At 36.6% G+C, this 24435-nt stretch overlaps 1 protein-coding gene across 1 annotated transcript; it reads left to right on the top strand.

Moving 5' to 3' along the window:
- The first annotated feature begins 20099 nt into the window (after positions 1-20099).
- LOC127088213 (uncharacterized) lies at positions 20100-23847 on the top strand. The gene is made up of 7 exons (XM_051029127.1): positions 20100-20287; positions 20379-20448; positions 20541-20600; positions 22269-22383; positions 22541-22656; positions 22890-23014; positions 23433-23847. Exons 1-7 carry the CDS (start codon positions 20211-20213, stop codon positions 23554-23556), a joined length of 687 nt encoding a protein of 228 aa, XP_050885084.1. The 5' UTR covers positions 20100-20210; the 3' UTR covers positions 23557-23847.
- The last annotated feature ends 588 nt before the right edge of the window (positions 23848-24435 follow it).

Genomic DNA, 24435 nt, shown 5'->3' with positions numbered 1-24435 from the left:
ACTCGACCAAATCTCTACTCAAACCAGGTATTTCATTATAATCCCAAGCAAAACAATCTCTAAATTCTTTGAGTATGGATATTACCTCAGACTTTAGTCTGTTGTCGATGTTGGCGCTTATATATGTTGGCCTTCTTTCGCCATTTTCGCCAAGGTCGACTTCTTCCAAGGGGTATTTTGGTCGGATTCTCTCTGGTGCCTTTGGGTCTTTTTCGAACCCTAAAGGTTCACTGTCGTAAATGCAATCCAGACGCTGCATGTCGAAGTCCCCTTTATTCAACGCATAGGCTTTAACAACCATGTTTTCTTCAGCCTCTATGGCCGACTTTATTTTGTTTTCGGCAACGTATGCCGAAATCTTTCTTAAAGCTACCAACTCAGACATCATCATTGGCATCCCCCCAGTCTGTCGGTCGGATACCCGTGTATGGTGGATCATCTAGGCGCTCCATATCCCAAATGAAGCCGCGAGTCTCATGTAGAGTTAGAGAGACAAAAGCTTCACTCAGATTGGCATATACATCCTCAGCTGGGAAGCAAGGGGAGATGTTGGCCAGTTTTCTTTCAAAATCCTTCTTGCCGACATTATTCAGATCGGCCATAAAATATCCTTGGTCGGCCTCAATGTTTTCGGCCACTCCATCCTCTCTCCAAATCACCAACCTTTGGTGTGCTGAAGAGGGCATAGCTCCGACACCATGTAGCCACTCTCTGCCAAGTAGCAAGTTGTAACTTGGCCTTGCGTCGATCACCATGAATAGTGTCGGTCTGGACACCGAACCTACTGTAACATTCACCATAATTACTCCCATGGTGCTTTTTGTCTTTCCTCCGTAGTCTGACAAAACCACGTTGTTAGACCTGATGTCGGTGTCATACTTGCCAATCTTCTTCAGAATATGATGTGGCATAATGTTTACCGTGGCACCACAGTCGACCAGAATTTTGTTGACGGTTATGCCTTCCACTTTTGCCCTGATTAGTAGTGGTTTCAGATGGTTTTTCATGTTCATTATCGGTCTTTCGAACACCGCCTCTTGACTTTCAGCAGTACCATCGTTCAACACAAAATAACATCTTGGTTGGTGCAACGCCATTTCTTCAGCATCAGCGTTGTCCCCCGATCCTTCAACTTCAATCACACACTCATATTCTCGTGGTAGAATTGATACCATGTTGACCAGGATGTCGAGGCTTGCTTCGGATTCTGAATTGAAGTCATCAGTCACTTCATCAGAACAATTTTCAGTTGGTCGATGGACGTACTTTCTTATCCGTTCTTTCGCCGCTGTGTCGACCTTCACAATTCTCTTCTCAGTATTCTCCTTGTTGGTTATGCCTCTTGCAGCATCTCTTTCAGCCTGTTTACGCCTCTGAAAGCGTCTCCATTGAGTCCGTGTCATGGGGTTTTTTCCCAAATAGTTTTCAGAGATATGAGTCTTCTTCTCTGACTTGAATTCACGCCGGTAGTTAACTGCTAGACCTCCTCTAGCCTCAGCAGCAACCCCTTGTGGGGTATCTTGTCTTTCCTGAGGCTTAATCCAGGTGCCTCTAGGTGCCCTGGCCGACGGCACGTAGCTTTTGGGCCTTGTTGGATGATGTCTCACAGCCCTTTTTGAGCCTCCCTCATTTTGATAACCCCGGGTTTGCCCATTTCTTTTGTTCTTACCCAGCTGCAGCTTCTGGAAGTTCTCCGCTGCTATCTTGTCGGTGACATCACCATACCTTGGATACAGGCATACCTGTGAACCCTTGTTTTTGCAGCGATACAGAAAATCCACCAAGTCCTCATCAGCCCTTGGGTAAACTTCAGCGATATCGACATCTGGGCTTTCCCCAGTTTGTTCCAACATGTTGGCCTCATCATACTCGCTGATTTCGACCATGTTGATCTCGACTGGTTCCACGAACAGGGCTTCCTCCTGGTGAAGAGGATCAGTGTCGATCTTCATCCTGCGGCCAACAAACTTTAGTCTGCCTTCTTGAATCGCCTTTTGAACCAAATCCCTGAAAAGGTAACAATTAGAGGTGTTATGACCAAGATAGTTGTGATATTTACAAAAACCTCTTTTTTGTCTTTGTTCAAACGGTGGTATTTTAGTACCAGGTGGCACCACCATCTGCCCACTTTTGACCAATAAGTCAAAAATTTCTTCACACTTCGATACGTCGAAAGTGTAAGTTTTCGAGGGGAATTTTGGGTTGTTTTCGACAGGATTCTTGCCTTGCGCAGGCAACAATGAGCGACACTCGTAAGCGGACCCTGACTTTAGTTCAGCCACGTCGATTTCTAATTCGGTCGATGAAGCATAATCTGCCTCACGTATTGGGTCGGTCGCATCGTATTCGACGAATGCTACCTTTTCTTTCTTAGGCTTATTGTGCCTAAATTTTTCTAGCCTCAATCGTTCTAGGTGTCGGACTCTGTCAGCCAGTTGTGACATACTTTTCACAAAAGTTTGATCTATCTTCTTCCTAATGGAATAATCTAAACCCCTTGCGGCCATTTGAACTAGTTCATGCTCTGGCACTTGTGTGAAGCACCTAGCTTTTAAAGACCTAAAACGATTTAGATAATCATTTATACTTTCAGCGAACCTTCTCTTGATACTAGACAATTCCACCAAACTAACTTTGGAGTGTCCTTCGTAAAACTGTTCATGGAACTTCTTTTCTAGTTTGGCCCATGAGTCGATGGAACTTGGGGCCAACGAAGTGAACCATGTGAAGGTTGCCTTGGTTAGAGAGGAGGGGAAGTTTTTTACTCTTAAGCTTTCATTATGAGCTAGATCCCCTGATTCTGTTAGATATCTGGCGACGTGCTCTATAGTCGATTCACCAGACTCTCCCCCAAATTTTGTGTATTTTGGCACTTTCATCCCCCTAGGCGCCTCAACCTGGAGAATAAATTCGGCTAACGGGGACACATATAATGGCCTTTGTAATGCAGCACTCATGCCATTTCAAGCCATTATCCTTTCGACAATAGTTGTCAAATTATTTTCCACCTCCAAGTCCTCTTGTCGGTGCTGATCGATGATTTGATCAGCGTCCTGTTGTCGGTTGACCATTACCAATTGGTTACGTCCCACCACTCCTGATTCGACGCCTTGATGTTGGAGAGGTCTAGTGACTTGTCCTTCGTGGACTATCTCCTCCTCTGCTGCGTTGGCGTTATCTGTCGGGCCGGTGCCCCCAGAAAATTGCACAAACGAGTTAATTGGTTCACCACCTGTATGTTGGTTTCAGCAAATTCTTGAATTAGTGGATTAAAGACTATGCCCATCTGGTTGGTCAACATGTTAACCAATTCATGGTTACTATCGTCCATTTGTTGTCTCAACACTGCTATTGAAGTGTTCGACAGCGGCATGGTTCTGTTTTGAGTAGTGTTCCTTATGTTGCCCCCTTGCGCTGATCCTTGCAAGGGATGGTTTGTTTCTGAAAACAGTGTTGCACTGGATGTCGACTGATACCCGGGCATTAAGGAATACGGAATTCCATAAAGCGGATCCGTGGTGCCAAAGCGAGGCACATAAGGTCTGAACGTCGTTATCGTTGATCCTGAACCCCCCGATGGAGGTTGAGGTATTGATGTTTCAACCGCACCTGTAGTCGACATGGTTATGGCTGCATTTGTCATCGGCGGCAAAGTGACAACCTGCGAAACTACTGTTTCCGTATTGGATAAAGTCCCTCGTGGAACCTCATCAGTGTTAGTTTCTGACATCTTCACACTACTTCGTGGCTTATTATATAACTTGCCACTTCTAAGTTTCATGCAATTTCACAACTGCTCTAGCACCGTCCTATTGGGCGTGCCATTTTGTTTACTGTGGAAATTGGTAAACAACCGTTGGTCCTCCCTGGTCTTAAAACGAAGGGTTACTTGCAGGATCGACCAGTTGATCCTAGGACATGTGCTAGTGCAAGTGGGACTTGTTCGGACTTTCGACGGAATGACTTTGTGGGGAACGGCTCCCAACAAAGTGTCGAACAAGTGTAGGGGTTTTCCACACAAACGGTTTTAGACAATGTTATCGCCTGCAGATGACTCGTGACCGACATCACTATAACATTCAAAAGATGTATACTACGAACACGCTTTTGGTAAACTCTATGATCGTGGTAGAGTCAGTGTCGACAGCGTAAACGACAACGTAAAATGATAAATCAAAAGTAAAAGAAATTAAGATAAAATGTTCAACGGGAACAATTGAAAAGTAGGGAAGTTGCATTGAAATAAATGTGGTGATTCACGTACATAACACTCTCAGAGAAACTCTTGCTTCCTCGCGCTGGGAATGAGAAGTTTTCTTACAAGTGGTTTCGTAGTACAAAGTGAACACCCTTAACCCCTTGTGGGATACTCCTATTTATACTAAACTAGAGGAACTACTTCCAAAATAACTTCCTAGAAGCTAGCGGATGTTATAACCCACGATTTGCATAACCGCTGCACCCACGTCTTGCTAACTACTCCACGTTGTGGCGCTCTTTTTCCTTTTGGAACTGCTATTTTATTTAAATTTCAAATTTCTCCCGCCCAGATGCCAAGGTGAAGCTGTCTTCTGCGCATTTGATTAAAATTCTTTAAGTCCCAAAACCTCGTGTTGGTCGACAGAATGCCCTGTCGACGGAACCGTCGTTTCCTGTCGGCCTCCTCTTTTAGTTTGCTTTTCCTTCTTGATTGTGTTCGACATATTTTACCTTTTGGTAGGGTATAATCCCCACATTCATGGGCCTCTTTCGTTACTTGTGCTTTCATCATGCCTTAGGTATATTTCGTAGTAACAGAAGGTCATGCAAGGAAGTAGCAATAACAAGTGAATTGAAGCAGCATTACTGGTTACATGATCATGTGCTTGGGATTAATTCAGTCGGGTGAAAGACTTGGGATAAAGGGTGCCTTGCAAGGAAGTAGCAACGACAGGTGAATTAAAGCGGCATAGTTAGTTATTTGATCAAGATTGATCAAGGTTTTTGAAGGTGCTAGAGTCAACAACAAACTTAGGGTTTGTAGGCTTTGATTTCTCATCTTTTGTATTCATACATTTGCAAACTAAGATTTATTATAATAATATCTCAATTTGAATTTGAATTGAGGGAAGATGTACCCATAGCGAGGCCGATTGGGGAACTGCCTAAACAAATCCTTGCGTACTCTCTCTCTCTCTCTATCTCTTTCTTTTATTTTTCGATTCATAAATTGTCGATTGCTTTGACCACCAGATCAATATAGTTTGGATCATAATTTTGATTACATTTTGAATCTTATTTTTGTTGTATTTGATCACTAACCATTTGGTTGTGATTGGATTTCTTAGAACAACAAACACTATATAAAATTCCAAACTTTGTTTTTCGCACACCAAGTTGTTCGACAAATTATTTGAATTAGTCTTTCGTGTGTGGATATCATTGGAGATAGATTGTTACTATAGTAGAGTATTAAATTTAGTACTTGAAGTGTTGATAAATCAACTTGTGAATTATTATCATACCATTGGTACTTATACGCATATCCGGGCTTTTCAATGGAAGGTTCAATTAGACGATTTTGGATCGGGGAAATATTTGAAACTTGCTTACGCACCATAAATTTTTCTAAATCAAATTTTCAAATAAATTTTTAACTTAGGATGTATTCACCCCTCTCTAGATCTATGTATATCGTCTAACAACGTAATCGATTAATTCCCTATGACAATCAATTGTCATGGTTATTTTTTTTCAAAAATTGCAAGAGTACAATTGACTTTAATGGAGAGGCAATCGATTAACATTGCTGGATTTTCCAAAAAACTCTATTTTCCCCATGTTCTTCGTCTCTCTCCTTCTTATCCCAACATATATCGTTCAAACAATGGTTTCCACAATCCTAATTGTAGGAGAATAGCCATCCAAGGCGCAGCGGAATTTAAAAATTTCTCCATTTAGTGATCCTTACGAATGAGCATGATCAGTGATAGAATCGTTACCTCTTGTGGCGATTCAAACCTTTGGTGAAGATCTCTGATAATGATCAAAACCTTTGATACAGATCCACGGGGCGATCACGAACGTTGAACGATGACAACGTCTCTACTCAGTCCACACGAACGGATTCCTTCAATCGCAGTGCTAGTTGTTATGAATGAAGGCTTTGAGTGAGAGAAAGAGGGAAACAAAATTCCAAGTCTCTACTTGAATTTCTGTCTGAGTGGATTGGAGTGACAATGCTTCTACCCAAGGGGTTCTATTTATAGAACCACTTGTGTGGGCTTCAAGCTAAAAAGCCCACTTAAGTGTATTTTGGCCCATATCTTGTAATATGCCCAAAATCACTTAAGTATTTGGTACCTTACCATATTTCGTCTCCCACTTAAGTGCACCGTACCTTACGGTGTTCCTTAGTTACTTTATCTCTCATCAATCCGTCCTTTGTGTGTGACCCTATAGGTTTTCGCGGCGTTGGCAATTATATTAAATCACGCATTTAACATAATAAACAGTGAGCGGTATCTAGCAACACATCACTGCTACCCAAGTCACAAAAATGTCATGTGATCTGACAAAACCTCCTGTGATAATAATTATGTGTATATTTACCCCTTTGCCCTTATGTCTATATTGAACACAAGGTATAGACCGTGTCACCCCTGTCCAGTTCAATATTGGGCCCATAGACATTTATCCTGTTACGCAGGATTGGCAAATTCCATCTAGGACACTCATGTCCCTCAGCATGCTTCGTGGAGTACCCATCAACTGTCTTTATGGTTATCCAGTTATGGACAACGTTAGATCAGCAACAAAGCACTCGACTCTACATCTAGGATCCATAGTGGTTTCAGGTCGAAGAGTGGTATACACTATTATCACCATGAGAATAACTTATGACACTTTGCATAACTTTCTATATAGTATTCTCATAGCGGGTCAATCCGGTATAAATATTACTCCTAATATTCATACCTATGTTTAAGACTTGATAACTCCTTATCCATGATCCATGAGATGTGATCATCAGTCTACAAACATAATAGTCTTAATGCTTTAATGTTATCCCACTTCACACTAAAGCTCGACTAGGGATACTTTAAGAATAATATCCTTATGTTCAATGTATTCTCATGATTAAGTCACACTTAATACATTAAACGGACTATCTATTCCAGGGATTTTATTAATCAACCATAATAAAGAAAATGCCTTTAAATAATTCGATACAAGTACCAAAAGTATTGGCCTCTAGGGCTTACACCAACACTAATACCCCATATATCAATTTGCATAATACATCATATTATCACAACAATCAAACATCTTATAATACCTAAGTCAATCATGGTTCATGGAAATTTGTCATACAATTAAATAAAATATTTCACCAACACTCATACTCGTGACTAAAGCTGCAAACATTCATCAATGAAAGATTTTTCATATCCACAAACATGATGGTTTACATATGAATTCAGTCACAACCAATCAAACAATCAACATAATTAATCACAAATTTTAGATTGTAACACAACAACACATTCCAAACATAATTATACAACCCTAATAGGAGCAAAGACCTCTCTTTTCTACCCTATCATACAATACACCCATAAAGAAAGTCTTTTCTCCCCTCTCATCTTAGATTTCCCAGTAACAAGTTCTCTAATCAAAATTTGTTCCTTCCCTTCTTAAGCTTCAGACTTGTTCTTATCACTTTTTATCCAACTCCTATTTTTTACGTACGATAAACTTCTCCAAATCCTCACACCCCAAAATAAATAAGGTCGAATTCTCTCATTTAAGCATTTCTCTTACTACCCCAACTCATTCTCTGAATTTCCTCATTGCCCCTTATTTCTCTACTAACTCATATTTTCTCTTTAATTTTTAATTACTAAATACTTTATAATAAAAATCCACTAATTTCTATTTTTATTTTTTTTATTAATAAAAATACTAACATTCTATTTATTGTTAACTATTCTACCAAGCACCCATATTCTCACCACACCTTACCAATACCATCATACCCCCTTGACACGTATAATCACATATTTTATTTTAATTAAAACACCCAATAACAAAACAAATACATAAATAATTCAATTAAATCAATTAATCAAATTTAGGGTGTTATAGTTCTCCCCCACTTAGAAATTTTTTGCCCTTGAAAATTACCTGAAGGAAACAGAGTCGGATACGACTCTCTCATTTGACTCTCCAACTCCCAAGTTATACTTCCACCAGCTGGTCCTCCCACACTACCTTCACCAAGGCAATATCCTTACCACACATCTACTTTATTTCTCGATCCTCTATCCGCATGGACGATGCCTCAATAATCAGGTTCTCTCTCACATGTACATTATCCACTTGGATCACATGAGACATATCCAGAATGTATCTCCTCAACTAAGACACATGAAACACATCATGAAGATTAGCATGAGGCAGTGGAAAGGTAATCTAATGGACCATCTCTCCTATCCTGTACAAGATCTGATATGGACCAAGAAAATGTGATGCGAGCTTTCTAGACTTTAAAGCTCGACCTACACTGGTGATTAGAGAAACTCTTAAAAACATGTGATCTTCCTCTTAGAACTCAAGTGCTTTCCTCCTTTTATCATGATACCTCTTCTAGCAGCTCTGCAAAACTTTCATCTTCTCTTGGATCATCTTGATCTTCTCAGATGTTTTTGCTGAACGATATCAAGTCCAAGCACAATACTCTCACCTGATTCATACTAACACAAAGGTGTCATACACCTTCTACTATACAATGACCCGAACGATGTCATTCCAATTCTAGAATGGAAACTGTTATTATAAGTGAACTTAATCAACGACAAGTAGTTATCAAAATCACCTCCTTGTTCTAGCACACAAGCCCTCAACATATCCTCCAAGGATTAAAGGGTTTTCTCCATCTGACCATCTATCTGAGGATGATAAGTAGAACTCAACTTCAGCTTAGTACCCATTGCTTCCTACAAACTTTTCCAAAACCTCGATTTGAGCCTCTGATCTCTATTCAAAGTAATGCTCGACAGAATGTCATGCAAGCTAACAACTTTCTTAATATATACTCAGCCAACTTCTACAAAGGATAATTGATCTTAACCGGGATGAAATGAGCCAATTTAGTCAGTCTATCAACAATAACCCAAATGGAATCATATCCTTTTGTCGTCTTTGGCAAACTCATCATAAAATTTATGGAAATGATGTCCCACTTACACTAATGAATACTCAACAGTTGCATCAAACCCGACAATTTTTGATGTTCAATCTTCAACTTTTGACAAGTCAAACAAGCATAGACAAACTCAGATACTTCCTTCTTTATTTCTGACCATCAAAATATTTTCTTCAAGTCTTGATACATCTTAGTGGCATCAGGATGAATACTCAAGCCATTCCTATGACCTTCCTCGAGAATACTCTTCTTGAGCTCTGGCACATCAGGTACACAAAACCCTATCTCTGAACCTCATCACACCATTCTCATCGATTATGAACTCACCTCATTTACCTTGGTTGATTAACACTAGCTGGTCAACCAATCCTAACTCGACTTTTTGACCTTCTTTAATTTATTCAAGGATACCACTTGTCAACTTCGACATGCCTAACTTCACACTGTTATGAGTCTCTTCACACACCAATCTCATGTCTCTAAAATGCTTGATGAATTCCAACTCTTGAACCAACATCGTCGACATATGCAACAACTTTCTACTTAATGCATCAACTACGACGTTGGCTTTACCATGATGGTAACTCATTCCAAAATTACAGTACTTCAAAAACTCAAGCCATATTCAACTCTTTTTTATCAAATAGATACTTCAAACTCTTCTGATCACTGAACACCTTAAATATAGAGCCAAACATATAATGCCTCCAAATCTTCAACACGAACACCACGGTTGCCGACTAGATATCTTGCGTAGGACAATTCCTTTCTTGAGCCCTTAATTGTCTAGAAGTGTAGGCCATAACTTGACCAATTTGCATCAACACACCACCTATACCCATCTTCGAAGCAAGTACACCACAAAGGACTCACTTGGACTCAAAAAAATCAAAACTGGAGCAGACGTCAACCTCTTCTTGAGTTCTTTAAAACTCTTTTCGCAATGCATATCCAAAACACAGGTTTGACCCTTTTGAGTCAACTGACTCAAAGATAATACTAACTTAGAAAATCCTTCGATAAACTTCATGTGTAACCAGCCAACCCAAGAAAACTTATAATCTCTGTAATAGACTTCAAAGTCTCCTACTGCAGCACAACGTCTATCTTCAATGGATCAACAACAATACCACCACTAAAAATCACGTGACTAAGGAAACTCACTTCTCCCAACCATAACTTTCACTTGGACTACTTTTCATAAAACTTATTCTCTTTTAAAGTATGCAACACAACTCTTATATGTTCCGCATGCTCTTCATCAGTCTTGGAATATATCATAATGTCATTGATAAACATAACCACAAATTGATCTAAGTATAAATGAAATATTCTTTTCATGTACCCCATGAACACTATAGGCATATTATTCACACCAAACAACATCAATGAATACTCATAGTGACCATACCTTATTCTGAACACAATCTTTGGAATATGTTTTAGTTTCACACGAATCTAATGATAACCCGACCACAAATCAATCTTACTGAATACACACCCACACACAAACCAATTTATCCATTAAATCATCAATACTCTAAAGATGATAATTGCCATTAATCGTAACTTTATTCAATTTTCAATAATCAACACACAACCTCATGCTGCCATCTTTCTTCTTCACCAACAACACCGACGCTCCCCACGTAGAAACACTTGGTCAGACAAACTTCTTCTCAAGCAACTCTTCTAATTGCTTCTTCAGTTTGCTCAGCTCTGAAGTAAACATTCTATAAGGAGCCATCGACACATGACAAGTACTAGGTACTAAGTTTATAGAAAACTCCACTTCTCGCTCCATCGGCAAATCACTGATGTCATATGGGAACACTTCAGGAAAATTAAACACCACTAGTAACTAACCAATCATAGCTTTGCTTTCGGCTTTCATAGAATCTAATATTATAAACACCTCAACCTCATCCTTCATGAACTTATCCACCTGCTTAGAAGACACAAATAACTCATCACTTGTATCCAACTCTGGAAATGAAACTGACTTGTTGAAACAGTTGATATGGACATGGTTGAACTCAAACAAGTTCCTTCCAAGGATACCATTAATTTTATTCAACGGTATATAGACTAAGTCCAACCTTAAACTCTTACCATAAATACTAAGTGGAAAATTCATACAAACCCACAAAATGGTTACTGGACCTAGATTTGGGGTATCAACAACCATACTCTCAACCATAGTAAATAATTCCAAACCCAATATATCATCCCAATCAAGTTAAATAAAAGAACGTGTTACACCTGTGTCAATAATAACAATCAACGAAATATTATTAATAAAACACGTACCTCGAATCAACATGTATGAGCTAGTAGTTTATGACCTAGTCAAAGCAAAAACTTTCCCTCTAGACTCATCCTTCTTTGGTTTCTGACAATTAGTACTAATGTGACGATGTTTTTCGTAGTTATAACAAGTCACCTAACACTCTTGCAACCTGCAATACAATGACCTGCCTTTCCATATTTGAAGCACCTCAGAACATTATTCTTTCATTCATTAGCACGTTGAACCAACTCGCCACACTTGAAACACTTGACATAAGCGGGAGTCTCTCTCTCACTTCAATTTTTCTCATCTGAAGCTTTCAACTTTCCTCTGTCAGCTGGAGCACTATACAGTTTCCCATGATACTGATTTTTCCCTTTCTTCTCACGAAGACTCTTATAGTGAGCAGAATGAGCCATGTTATTCTCATCATATATCCTACACTTATTCATCAGCATGAGGAATCGACAAATCTTTTGATAACCAATACCTTGCTTGATCCCATGAAGCAATCCTCTTTCAAGCTTGATACACTTCGACCCCTCAGTAGCCACAATATTGTAGTATGGACAAAAATTCATAAAATTTTTTGAACTTGGAAGCTTACTTAGCAACTGCCATATTTCCATGCTTCAGCTCGAGGAACTCGATCTCTTTCTTACCATGTACATCCTCAGGAAGTACTTCTCTTGAAAATGAACTCGGGCCACAACCCAAGTAACCTTAATACCAACATCATCTCGTCTCTGACATGCATTATCCCACCAATCTTCGACCTCTTCTGACAACATGTGAGTATCGAACTGCAGCTCCTGACACTTATTCATGTGGTACCATTATGGACAACACATGTTCATCTCGCTCCTAAATCCCCATCATAGGACCAGAGCACACCAAACTATCACCATAAGTAATGCTTCATCGATTCCTATATGAAACCATCTACTCGCTCCTGAATCCCCACCATAGGACCAGAGCACCCCAAAACTTGACTGAAGCCCGTACATCATGATGCACGACTTTCAACAACATGCATTATCACCAAAATTATCACTATGCATTTATCACCAATATACATAACATCATTCTCAACATGCAACAACTAATCAATGTTACGACAATTAACAAACAACACTAAACATCAACACCCCATCCAATGTATATTCACACATCACTCAATCATGTTAAATAATTATAACATCAACTCATTATTAAGTAAGTAAAATGATTCCCTAATTAATCATACATGTCATCACATACATTCCTATAGTGAATACACAACTACAAATCAATTATAACACCAAGCACTACCACAAGGTATCTCAGCATGTTAGCTTCCCAACACTGCAAACGACACCTCATTTAGACCCATAGAACTCAAGTTATGGCCAAAATCATCGGCTAATGCAACATAGTTCAAAACAACAATATTTAAAAATTTGGCCTATGTCAATCGATTAACATGGGATGTCAATCATTGACATTAAATATATTTACATTCTGACTTTCTCAAAAACCACTTTTAGAGGCCACACAAACAATTAATTCCCTATGACAATCGATTGTCATAGTTATTTTTTTTCAAAAATTTCACGAGTGCAATCGATTGTCATGGAGAGGCAATCAACTAACATTGCTTACTTTTCCAAAAAACCCAATTTTCCCATGTTCTTAATCTCTCTCCTTCTCAACCCAACATATATCATTAAAATTATGATTTCCACAATCCTAATACCCCATAGTTCAATTTGCACAATACACCATTTTATTATAACAACCAAACATCTTATAATACCTAAATCAATCATGGTTCATGGCAATTTGTCATACAATGAAATCAATAATTTCACCAACACTCGTACTCATGATCAAAGCTGCAAACATTCATCAACAGCAGAATTTTCATATCCACAAACATGATGATTTACACATGAATTCAGTCATAACCAATCAAACAATCAACATAATTAATCACCAATTTCAGATTGTAAAACTATAACAACACATTCCAAACAAAATTATACAACCCTAATAAGAGCAAAAACCTCTTTTCTCTACCCTATCATTCAATACACCCGTAAAGAAAGTTCATTCTCCCCATTTACCTTAGATTTTCCAACAGCAAGTTCTTTGATCAGAATTTCTTCCTTCCCTCCTTAAGTCCTAAACTTGTTCTTCTCACTTTTTATCTAACTCCTATTTTCACGTATTGTAAACCTCTCACAATTCTCACACTCCTCTATTTATAAATAAGATCTAATTCTCCAATTTAGACATTTCCCTTACTACCCCCAACTTATTCTCCAAATCTCCTCATCGTCCCGTATTTCTCTACTAACTTATATTTTCTCTTTAACTTTTAATTACTAAATACTTTCTAATATAAAGCCACTAATTTCTATTTTTATTTGTTTTTAATATTAACTAAAAATACTAATAGTCTAGTTATTGTTAACCATTATACCAAGCACCCATATTCTCACCACATCCCGCAAATACCATCACACTCATAAACACATACAATCACATAATTTATTTTAATTAAAATACCTAATAACCAAATAAATATATAAATAATTCAATTAATCAAGTAATCAGATTTAGGGTGTTACAACTCTCATCCACTTAGAAATGTCATAACACAAGTGTTATGAAAATGGTACACAAATATTAAAGGATGCAAATATATTTCCGTCAACAACGTGCAACCAGCTGTTATTTGTTTGGTCTTTCATATTGTTAATACCTTAGGATTAGCATTAATTTTGTAAAACAAATAATGTAATCATCTCTGTTGTTTTAATATGTTGGGTTGAAGAAGTTCAACATCTGGACCAACATGTCATGTACGATGTCACGACATCATGCCTGTGACATCGCATATGTGTAGAAAACTGAATTAATTAAGTCAGTATATATTCTAGGATTAGTGAGGATATTTGGTGAATATCCTAACTCCCATGTGGAGGTCTTAAAGACTCAATCAGAATATATATAGGCTCTAAATATGGAGATATATATGGAGAGATTTGAGGAACTAAAAGATTGAAGACCTTATTTGTAGCAGAAATTTTCTGCTGAATTTGTAACAGCAAAGAAGAAGTTTGTTGCGATTTCTGAAAGCCCAAATCCAGTTGGGTGATTAGGTTATAAATAGCATATTGTAACCTAGTTTTTGTAAGCCTCATAGAATGAAAATTTAGGGGTGTGTGTGAGGTAAACCTCCCAATCTGTGGGAAGGTTGCCATGTGTTTCTCAGTGTTCAAAGCTGAGAGTATTTGTAACTCAAAGCCTGTAGGCAAGAGTTGTTATGGTCTTGAACGAAGCTGTGAAGCAAGTTCAAGTTGTTTTAACATTACATTGTATTTGTAGTGATAGGAATGGAAACTGGAGGTTTCTATCTAGGAGTTCCTAGGTATAGATTGCATTGGGTAGGGATTAAGTGAAGAGTTGTAAATGGGGGAGTTTAACTCTGAATTAATACTGCTGATAGTGGATCTTCTTCCTGGCTTGGTATGCCCCCAGAGTAGGTGATGTTGCACCAAACTGGGTTAACAATTTTCTGTGTTTGTTTTCCTTCTGCATGTTATAATCCTTCTGCCATAACTCAGCTGGTATTTCAGTCTGCTTATCAAGATACTAACAGACCTGGTACATAGCCTTCTGTTTGAATGTCAATCAGAATGTTTTGACATTCATCATTGACAGCATATACTGAATAATAGGCTTGTTGATCTCAGTTCAGTATTTAGTTAAGTCTAGTCTTCAAGAGGATAACAGACCTGACCAAAGGATCATAGTGAAACTGTCAAACTGGATGTCTTGACAGTTGTTCGTGTAGGCTGATACTGAAGTAGAGACTGGTTAGTCTTTTACAGTACATCAAAGTTAGCACAGTCTGTTTTCAGGAACATAATAGAATCAACATGAGGTATATGTTCTAGATGTCAAACTGAATGTTGTGACATTCACACCTGACAACTTGTGCTAAATTGTAGGATAATTAGTTTTTCTGTTTCAGCATTTTTCTCAGGCTATTTTTTAGGAATCCAACAGCTGAGCTAAAATCCAGGAAAATAACAACTAACCTACAATTAATGAACCTAACAAATAGCCTATTTGTTAGCTCCCTAATATGTGGAAATTAGGTTAACTTGCTTGACCTTTAGTTTAGGAAACACGAGTACTAGGCCAGCAAACTGGAATACAGTAACAGGTGATGTTCAAATCAATATTGATATATCATGCTGATAACTGTGCAAACACAACAGAAGTAAATGTGGTGTTTGATCTCTGCTGTGTCTTTGTACCAGATGGACAAAACTAGGTGTTCTTCCATTCTAGGGTAATATAGTAGCAGATGTCGTGACAACTGTGAAAGCGTGCTTTAGTACAGGGTTTTAATTTGTATAACTGCCTTGCTGTATTAGTTACAATGTTGGATCAGATGTCATGACTTGGAGTAGAACATCTGAATTCTGACTACGCCAGAATTTCACATATGCAACATTCAGCTAACTTGGAGTACATGTAGACTAAACAAGCGCCCTCTAGTTGTACTCATGAATTCGCTCCAAGTCAGCGAAGTATCTGAGGTGAACCACATCCACGTAATATGCACTCTTGTCCACAAATATGGACGTGCCAACCAAGTACAACATGTATGCTCTCTATGCATATACTCTATGCTGCATAACTTGCCCATTATCAGTATCAACCTACCCTGCCGCTGTCAAATGTTATGAATACGACTTCTCCAGAAATCTAAGCCTAACATGACACCCTCAAGTGTCTTCTATCTCCTTCATGACATTCCTTGAGCCAACTCCCAAATAGGTAACCATCATCTCCAGTCCCTCATCTTTGATAATCCCGAAGTGGCTTAATAGTCTTCCCCTGATTGAAAGATCCAACAAGCATGACACATCATCTAGTGTGATGAATTTCTCACCAACTGGAAGATGAAAAGATGATGTCTCAGAATGCAATCTCTCAACTAACGCTGGTAGCATACCATGCTTAAGAGTAGAATAATTGGTCTTGCATTAGTCTCACAATCTATATAGCTACATCACATCATGAACCACTGCTCTTGAGGGTGATGTAGCCTCACAATCTTCCGACCATGGTTGATGCATTTTAAAGTATAACAGTTCTGTAGAAAAGTAAATCATCATAAAAAACTTAGAATATTATAACATATGTGTTTTAAAGAATAAATGCAAATGATTTTTACCTCTTCGTTCCACATATGCCTGATAACATGGTCCGGATATAGAGGCATCAACCATAAGTTGTACGAGACTCCTCTAAACTCCTCAAGAATAATTTAAACCTAGGGTGCTTCAACCTCAATCGGAGGGGCTTCCAGGGCACTACAAGCTGACACCTACCTCCTTCGAGAAGATGAAACCGGAGATGCATGAACCCTAGAAGTTGACGTCTTTACAACAAACGAACTAGAACCAATCGATGGTTGTGAAAGTCATACTTTTTCCCTACAAACCGATGCATGTTGCGATACTCCATCGAGCCTCATTCGATATTGGTTATCAACCATGTTGCCTATAATTAAACACATAAGCATTACATTGTAAAAAATCAAACCCAGATGAAACACAGTGAAAATCAAGCCAGACAATGCAAATAAACAAAATACAAAAATGCACTTTCGTATTTACGGAAAATCAAACTTTGAGCAAATACGAAAGTGTATTTTCGTATTAACCTGCAACTCATAAAAAATGAAAAAAAAGGTAGAAATGCATGGAAATTCAAAATTCTCAAAATACATTGCTCGTCTAAACTACATATGAAACACATTTCTCAGTTAAATAACATAGCTAAACTACCTATTACATAACCTAATGCTCAATTTCTACAAATGCATGTATATAAAAACAAAAATCCTACCAAGTATGAGTTTGATGTTGATCACTTTGACCGATTGGATGTTCAAAAGTAAAAACTTGGAAGTGAGTTAAGAGAGTTTGAGAGGGTTTGAGAGAGTGTGTTGGAAATGAGAAAGGAGAAGAATGAGAAGAGTCTGACATGTTTTTGATAAAAAAAACTCATCCGAAGGTGCATTTCTGTAAGTTATATGAAGATGAATTTATGTATTATTTTTTGACATAGAATTAGGGTCTGACTCACTTACAAATGAATTATGTGTGAATGAGATGCGTTCGAAAGTATATATTCGTATTCTAGGGGTGGTTTTGATTATCCATTAGGGTGTAAGAGCAACCCTTAGAGTGTATTTGGATAATGTAATTAGAAAACTTTAACGAATTTAAAATTTTAAGCAATTCAAATGATTCAATTGAAACCCATTTATTTTAAACTCTTTTGTTTGGGTAGAGTTAGGGCCAAATTTAAAGTTTTATAGCCAAATTTTAAAATTTTAAAATAGAGACTAAGTTACAATTTTTAAAATTTAAACCGATCAAATTTTAAAATTTGAAAATAATAAAAGACTAATTTGCAGTTTTTTTTTTAAATTTCGATGGTCATTTTAAAATAATATAATATATATATTTTTAAAAAATTTAAATTATTTAAAAATAATGTTTAAATTAATTAATTTTATAAATATTTTATTTTAATCTTAAAGAAACATGTTGTGAATAAAAAAAAAGTATATAGTAGATATTTTTTGGATTTTTTTAAAAATAACCAAGTTTTAAAAAAATTCAAATAGCTAACACTTTAAATTATTTACTAAAGTAACTATGTTTCAAACAAAAAAATCGTCACAAAGAGGATACGCCAATGCCTATGGCGTATGCACTCTAAGTTGAACCTATACGCCATGACATATGACTCATGCAATAGTGTCATGTCAATGCTTATGTCGCATGTATGCAAACCTTAATTGGAGGCGCCATCCCTCTTGGCGCCTATGTTTTATTTTTTATTTTTAAAAATAAGTCATTTTCCACACAATTTGCCACCCATCTTCTCATTCTCTCTTTAAATTTTTCTTCAAAAATGTCTTATATCATTAAAAGAAATGCTAATCTATTTTATTCAGCAGTAAAACCTTCGATGAAGATTTAAATTTGGAACATTGAGACTTTCGATAATCTTAAGAGGAGCTTAATCCGCTGGTTAGACGAAGACATTGAAGACAGTGAAAATATCAGAAAAATTGAAAGACTTGTTACAGTGTTCAACAATAATGGAGAATATCATGTATGTGAGTTAGTTAAAACTGACAGTGAGTGTCATATTATGATGCATAGTTGAGATGTTATTGTCATGATGGTTGTAGTCTCCTAAATATGTTGTCGGGTTTACTCGTTTTATTTATTTTTCGTGTTGTTGTTTTAATTGTTGTAATCGAAAGTTGTAATCATTATGAAATGAACGTTGTTTTAAATATGAAATTAAATGGTTACATAAAATAAATTTCATATCAAAAGCATGTGAAAAATGGATACAATAATTATGTCGTGGAGTCTGCTCCAACATTGGGACTGTTTTTAAGATCGTGCCTGGGTTGACGACATGTACTACATAATCTTACCATTTTGCGCGCCTATCCATTTCGGTCGCTGTTAAGGTAACCTTTTTTCTATCTTCACATATTTTCGTTGTGCCAATAATTCTCCTTTGCTACCACAAGAAAGCCATTATTGTATGTATTGCATACATTTATGATTTTGTAAACAACGGATAATAGATTGGAAGGGTCCTGGTGAGCATGTGAACATGCCACTATGACATGGGTGTAAGACATACGAAAGACTTGAAACTTTCCGCAATTGCACCAACCTCTATATAGTTCAACTCGATAATATCCCCTTGACCTTCCCTCATTATGGTCCATTATCTCCTCTACACTAAATCAACCTATACGACGGTCAAACATTGTTACCACATGTGTGTTAGCTTTGAGAGTTTCCTCCTTAATAAATTTCATACAACTTTCACTAAACAACTACTTCGATTGTAACACTGAACTCCATTTTAAACCTCTGATCTCGAACAACGACCCAAATCTAAAATAGGTTCCTCTCCCATCGTTGTGTAATTCTATTTTATGAAATAATATTATAATTTAATTTTTCTATTTAATATTTTTTATTATTATTTTGTTATTAATATAATTAAAAAAATTCAAATACACATAGACATCACGAGGGATGATGTCTCCTCTTAAAGTCTGCTTGCATGCGCCATAGACATTGGTATGACACTAATACATGAGTTAAAGGCTACCACGCATAGATTCAATTTAGATACTTTTTCTTTTTCTTTAAAATATGATTTGATAGAAAATTTAAAATATTGATTATTTGAATAAATTTCATTAAAAAAAATTCTACTTTTTGAGGTTAAACATTATATATATATATATATATATATATATATATATATATATATATATATATATATATATATATATATATATATATATATATATTAAAAAAATAAATACCTAAAAATTATAAAGGTAATTCAATTATTTTTACATTGATTAGCAAGATATCTTTTATATATATATATATATATATATATATATATATATTATATATATATATATATATATATATATATATATATATATATATATATATATATATATATATATATATATATATATATATATTAAAAGTTAAGAAAAATAAAATTATAAGAGTGGTTTGAGTTGGGAATGAGAAGGTGAAGTGGAAGTGAGTGTTTTATTGTGTTTGTCGCCGTGACATTTTGAAAAACAGAAAGATTCAGATGACGGTGTTTCACTTCTTTAACTGCGCGATTCTCACCTTCGGTCCCCACGCCGTCTACTACTCCGCCACACCCCTGTAAGTTTCTCATTCTCAATAATCCAGATCTATTCTTCAATTGCTTCAACATTTCAATTTTCAATTCCCCAATTCGTTTTTTTTTATGCAGATCTGAGTATGATACACTTGGCACTTCTGTTAAAGCCGCGGTTGTTTATCTCGCAACGGCGTTAGTAAAGGTTGCTAATTACACTCAATGTTTTTAACTCTTTTGTTGCATCTTAAAACCTAATTAACTGTTTAAGTTGTTTTTTCTGCTTTTTTTTGGCAGCTTATTTGTCTAGCTACTTTTCTCAAGGTGTCTGAGAGTGATAGCTTTGATCCATATCAGGTACCTAGTATGTATTTTCTTTTCTAAATTGTGTTAACTATCGCTTAATTCATAGTTTTTCCCTAAATTATAAGGTATATGGATTGGGAAATTGATATAATTCATATTGTGGACTCTTGCCCATTATTTGATAGAAGAACCACAAATCAAACTTTTTAACCACTGGAATGAGGTTCTTGTCTATGTAGGCTCAAATAGAAATGACCATTTCATGTCTATTTTTCCGCCACACTGAGGGACCTAACTCTTGCATAATAGGTATTGAATAGCATGACCATATTGTATATTGATGGACCAAACTAGGGTGCTTCATTCCTACGCAGTTGATTCAGGAGTGTAATGACCATGTTGCAATACTAGATATCTTTTAATATTGAGCTTGTGTGGAAAATGATAGACACCTTCCAGTTATTAGATCCTTTGCGATGATACATAAAATGATAGCCAGTGGGCTGTTGGGTTGAGATTCAAGAGAGTATTTGTGGGGGATTTTCTTGTAATTATATAGATATGTGACATCAGGGGATGGAGGGGTGACGGGTATATATATCCTCCTAGAGATAATGATTAAAGCAGAGATAAGGACAGATGGCAGAGGAAATGTAGCCAATCATCGAGTAAGAGTCTGCAAAAAACCCCTTGAAGAGTCTGCAGTATCTCTACCAGTGCATAATTAGTATTTGAGTAGGTATTTTTGCTTATAACTAATCTAAAGGGAGTATATGGCAATGATAGACACCCTTCAATGATTAGATCCTCTTGTGACGATAAATAAAATGATAGACAGTGGGCTGACGAGGTGAGATACAAGAGAATGTTTGTGGCCTTGTGGGGAATTTTCTTGTAACTGTCTAGCTATGTGGCTGCAGGGATTAGAGGAATGAGGAAGATATATATTTCCTACTAGAGATGATAGTTCAAACTTCAAAGCAGGGATAGGGAGAGAGGGAATATGGCCAGTCATCAATTAAGGATTTGGGGTCATAGGACGGGAGGAAGTAAACCCCTTGAAGAGTCTGCAGTATCTCTACCAGTGCCGTCTTTTCTTTATCTCAGAGATTTAACATAAAATTGCTTATACGCCTTCATCTAAAAGCTTAAGCTTTTGGTATATTTTGTTTATGATATTATCATATTAGAACTTGTCCGACGAAGTGGTCTAGAGTCTAAACTCTAGCATTTGATCCTTTCCCTTCCCATTTATTATGATAAAAACTTAAATTTCAACATAAGTAGGCGTCATTTGGCATTATTCATGCATAAAGCTCAAAGGGTTCTTGTGCAAGTGTACATATTAGATATGAAGTATATTAGTTATTAGTGTCCTTTCACCTAAAAGCTTAAGCATTCGGGTAGTTGGTTCATGGCATTTCATCTGTTGTTTTGCTTATGTTTTGAGGAATTACAATGGTCTTCATCTGCTTTTAGGAGTTGATTTTCATATTTATGTAGCACAAACACCTCTGAAAAAAGGGTGTCTGTGCCTGTGCACCGACACTTGTGATTACGTGTAATTTTTTATTTTTTCAAATTATTACCGGTGTCGCCATGTCAGTGTCGGGGTCGTGTTCCGGGTGTCCGTGCTTCATAGTTTCATATATTCTTATAGAAATCCAATTTTTATAATGCCTGCTATCTTGAATAATAACAAATGGCTTTATTCTTCAGGAAATTTTGAAGGCCTTGATAGGTTTTATTGATGTTGCTGGGCTTTATTTTGCCTTAACCCAGTTGACGCACAGAAATATATCTCAAAATCATAAATTTCAAGCAGTTGGACTAGGTATGTAAATGGCACACTATTTCATTTTAAACGGAAATTATTTTTTAATCTATGTATCTTGGAAGTGATGTTCTCTTTCCCAGATCAGCCTACTGTATTTCTTGTGTTAATCTGCTTCTCTGATCTTCATTTGTTGGTGCCACTTTTGTTTTGGCAGGCTGGGCGTTTGCTGATTCTGTACTGCATAGGTTGGCTCCTCTTTGGGTGGGTGCTAGAGGATTAGAATTTACCTGGGAGTACATTTTACAGGGTCTAGAGGCTAATGCAAATTTGGTACGTTGTTAAGAGTCCCCTTTCTCTCTCAGATAATGTTTTGTGGCTGCCAAGTCAGTCTGTCTTTAAGTCAAACTGAATAGTTTAGTCTCTAATATTCTTCTAGAGTTTAGATCTTTTTATTGTTTTCTGGTATAGGTGAAAGCACTAACCAAATAACAATTTGCTTGCGGTTTGTTTTATATGTATTATGATCTATAATCTTAAAGGTTTCTGCACTTGTATTTGTACAGGTTTTGAGCATATCCCTCGCCGCACTTGGATCTTTGATGTGGCTCCGAAAGAATAAACCCAAGACCCTCATTCCTATTATATACCTGTGTGCTGTGATTGTAGCTACCATGCCATCTATCACAAGGTTTTTAACAACTTACTCATTAAACTTATTATGACATTGATGTGAAAATGCGCTGTTGTCATTTTAATTTTAACAAAGTATTTTCTCTTTAAAATCAATATTGTGAATCTAAACCAGCATAGAAGCTTCAATTGAAAACTCCAACCTCTACCTCTCTTTCCTCTCAGACTATTGTTGTCAAATACATCATCTTTCTTTGACCCATTTTTGCATATAATTAGAAACAGAGAGAGTATCATTTACCTTTTCATGCCCCTGCATAAATGGCATAAATAGTCTATCATGATAAAACAACCTGTTGTTTTGAACACAAGCATGGTCTATAAGACATGTTGTTTGGTAGTGATTATTTTGAAAATCATAACATGTATGTTTTATGTCATTTACCGTAGTGTTTTCTAAACTGTGTCTTATGCAGCTATTTGAGACGTGGATTGGGGTGGCATCTTCCAAAAGTTGTAGGTTTTGAGCTCTTCACATCCCTGGTGATGGCCTTTATAAGTTGGCAACTATTTTCTGCATGCCAGAGACCTTCAGTATGAGAAGATTGTTACCTAATGATTAAATCCTACACAACTATTTTCTGACTAGAGTTGTGCTCCACTGTATACTTCTTTTGGCAGCAGCCATTTAGTTTCCTTAAGTTCATTATTTATCAATTGCAGCTTTTCAGTATTTTGGTCTTATTTAACACGATTACTAATTTTTCTTGTTGTAGAATGTTGGCTGCAATTCCTTAGAATTTTTTGTCCCAGAAAATGATATGCTATAATCCGACCTGTGTTTTTGTAATGTCAAACAAATTCTTATTAACCTGCATCAAGTTCGAGTCATGTTTATGCAAACTAAATGAGGTCCCAGCGTCTCCCACAGGTTGACACTGTATGGTTATGTTCATTGCATATCAACCGAGACATTTTTCACATGTATAAATCAACTTCCTTTCCATATATTATTACATGCATAAATGGATATCTTCTTTGAGGTGTCATATTCAAACTTCTCAACCACATTTTTATCCTTTGCCACAATATCTGCAATTAAAAAGTTAAGAAGCAGGCATTTTATTTTGTCTTTTTGAAAAACAGATAATATTGTACACAAAATACACGATGAAGAAACAAATGAGAGGAAAGAGAGATGAAATCAATAAAAGGATACAGGCTGCAGATTTAGACCGATGATTCAAGATTGGCACACAATTTGTGACAGAAGCATACATTGAAAGTAATACACTGAAAGTAGCATCCTAAGACAGAAGAAGAATAGTATCAGCAGTTTATAAAGATTTGACTTTACTATTATAATTGAAGCCGTAATATGAAAGAAAGTCTAAATATTAAATAACACTAGATGTATGTCGAAGATCTACAGTTTTATATTCAAGTGTTGCAATGCACTCACCGTGTTCTTAATTTTTC

The sequence above is a fragment of the Lathyrus oleraceus genome, chromosome 5 (assembly GCF_024323335.1).
Source record: "Lathyrus oleraceus cultivar Zhongwan6 chromosome 5, CAAS_Psat_ZW6_1.0, whole genome shotgun sequence".
Taxonomy (NCBI): domain Eukaryota; kingdom Viridiplantae; phylum Streptophyta; class Magnoliopsida; order Fabales; family Fabaceae; genus Lathyrus; species Lathyrus oleraceus.
Note: the sequence above shows the minus strand (reverse complement) of the source record. Positions and strands in the feature narration are given on the sequence as shown.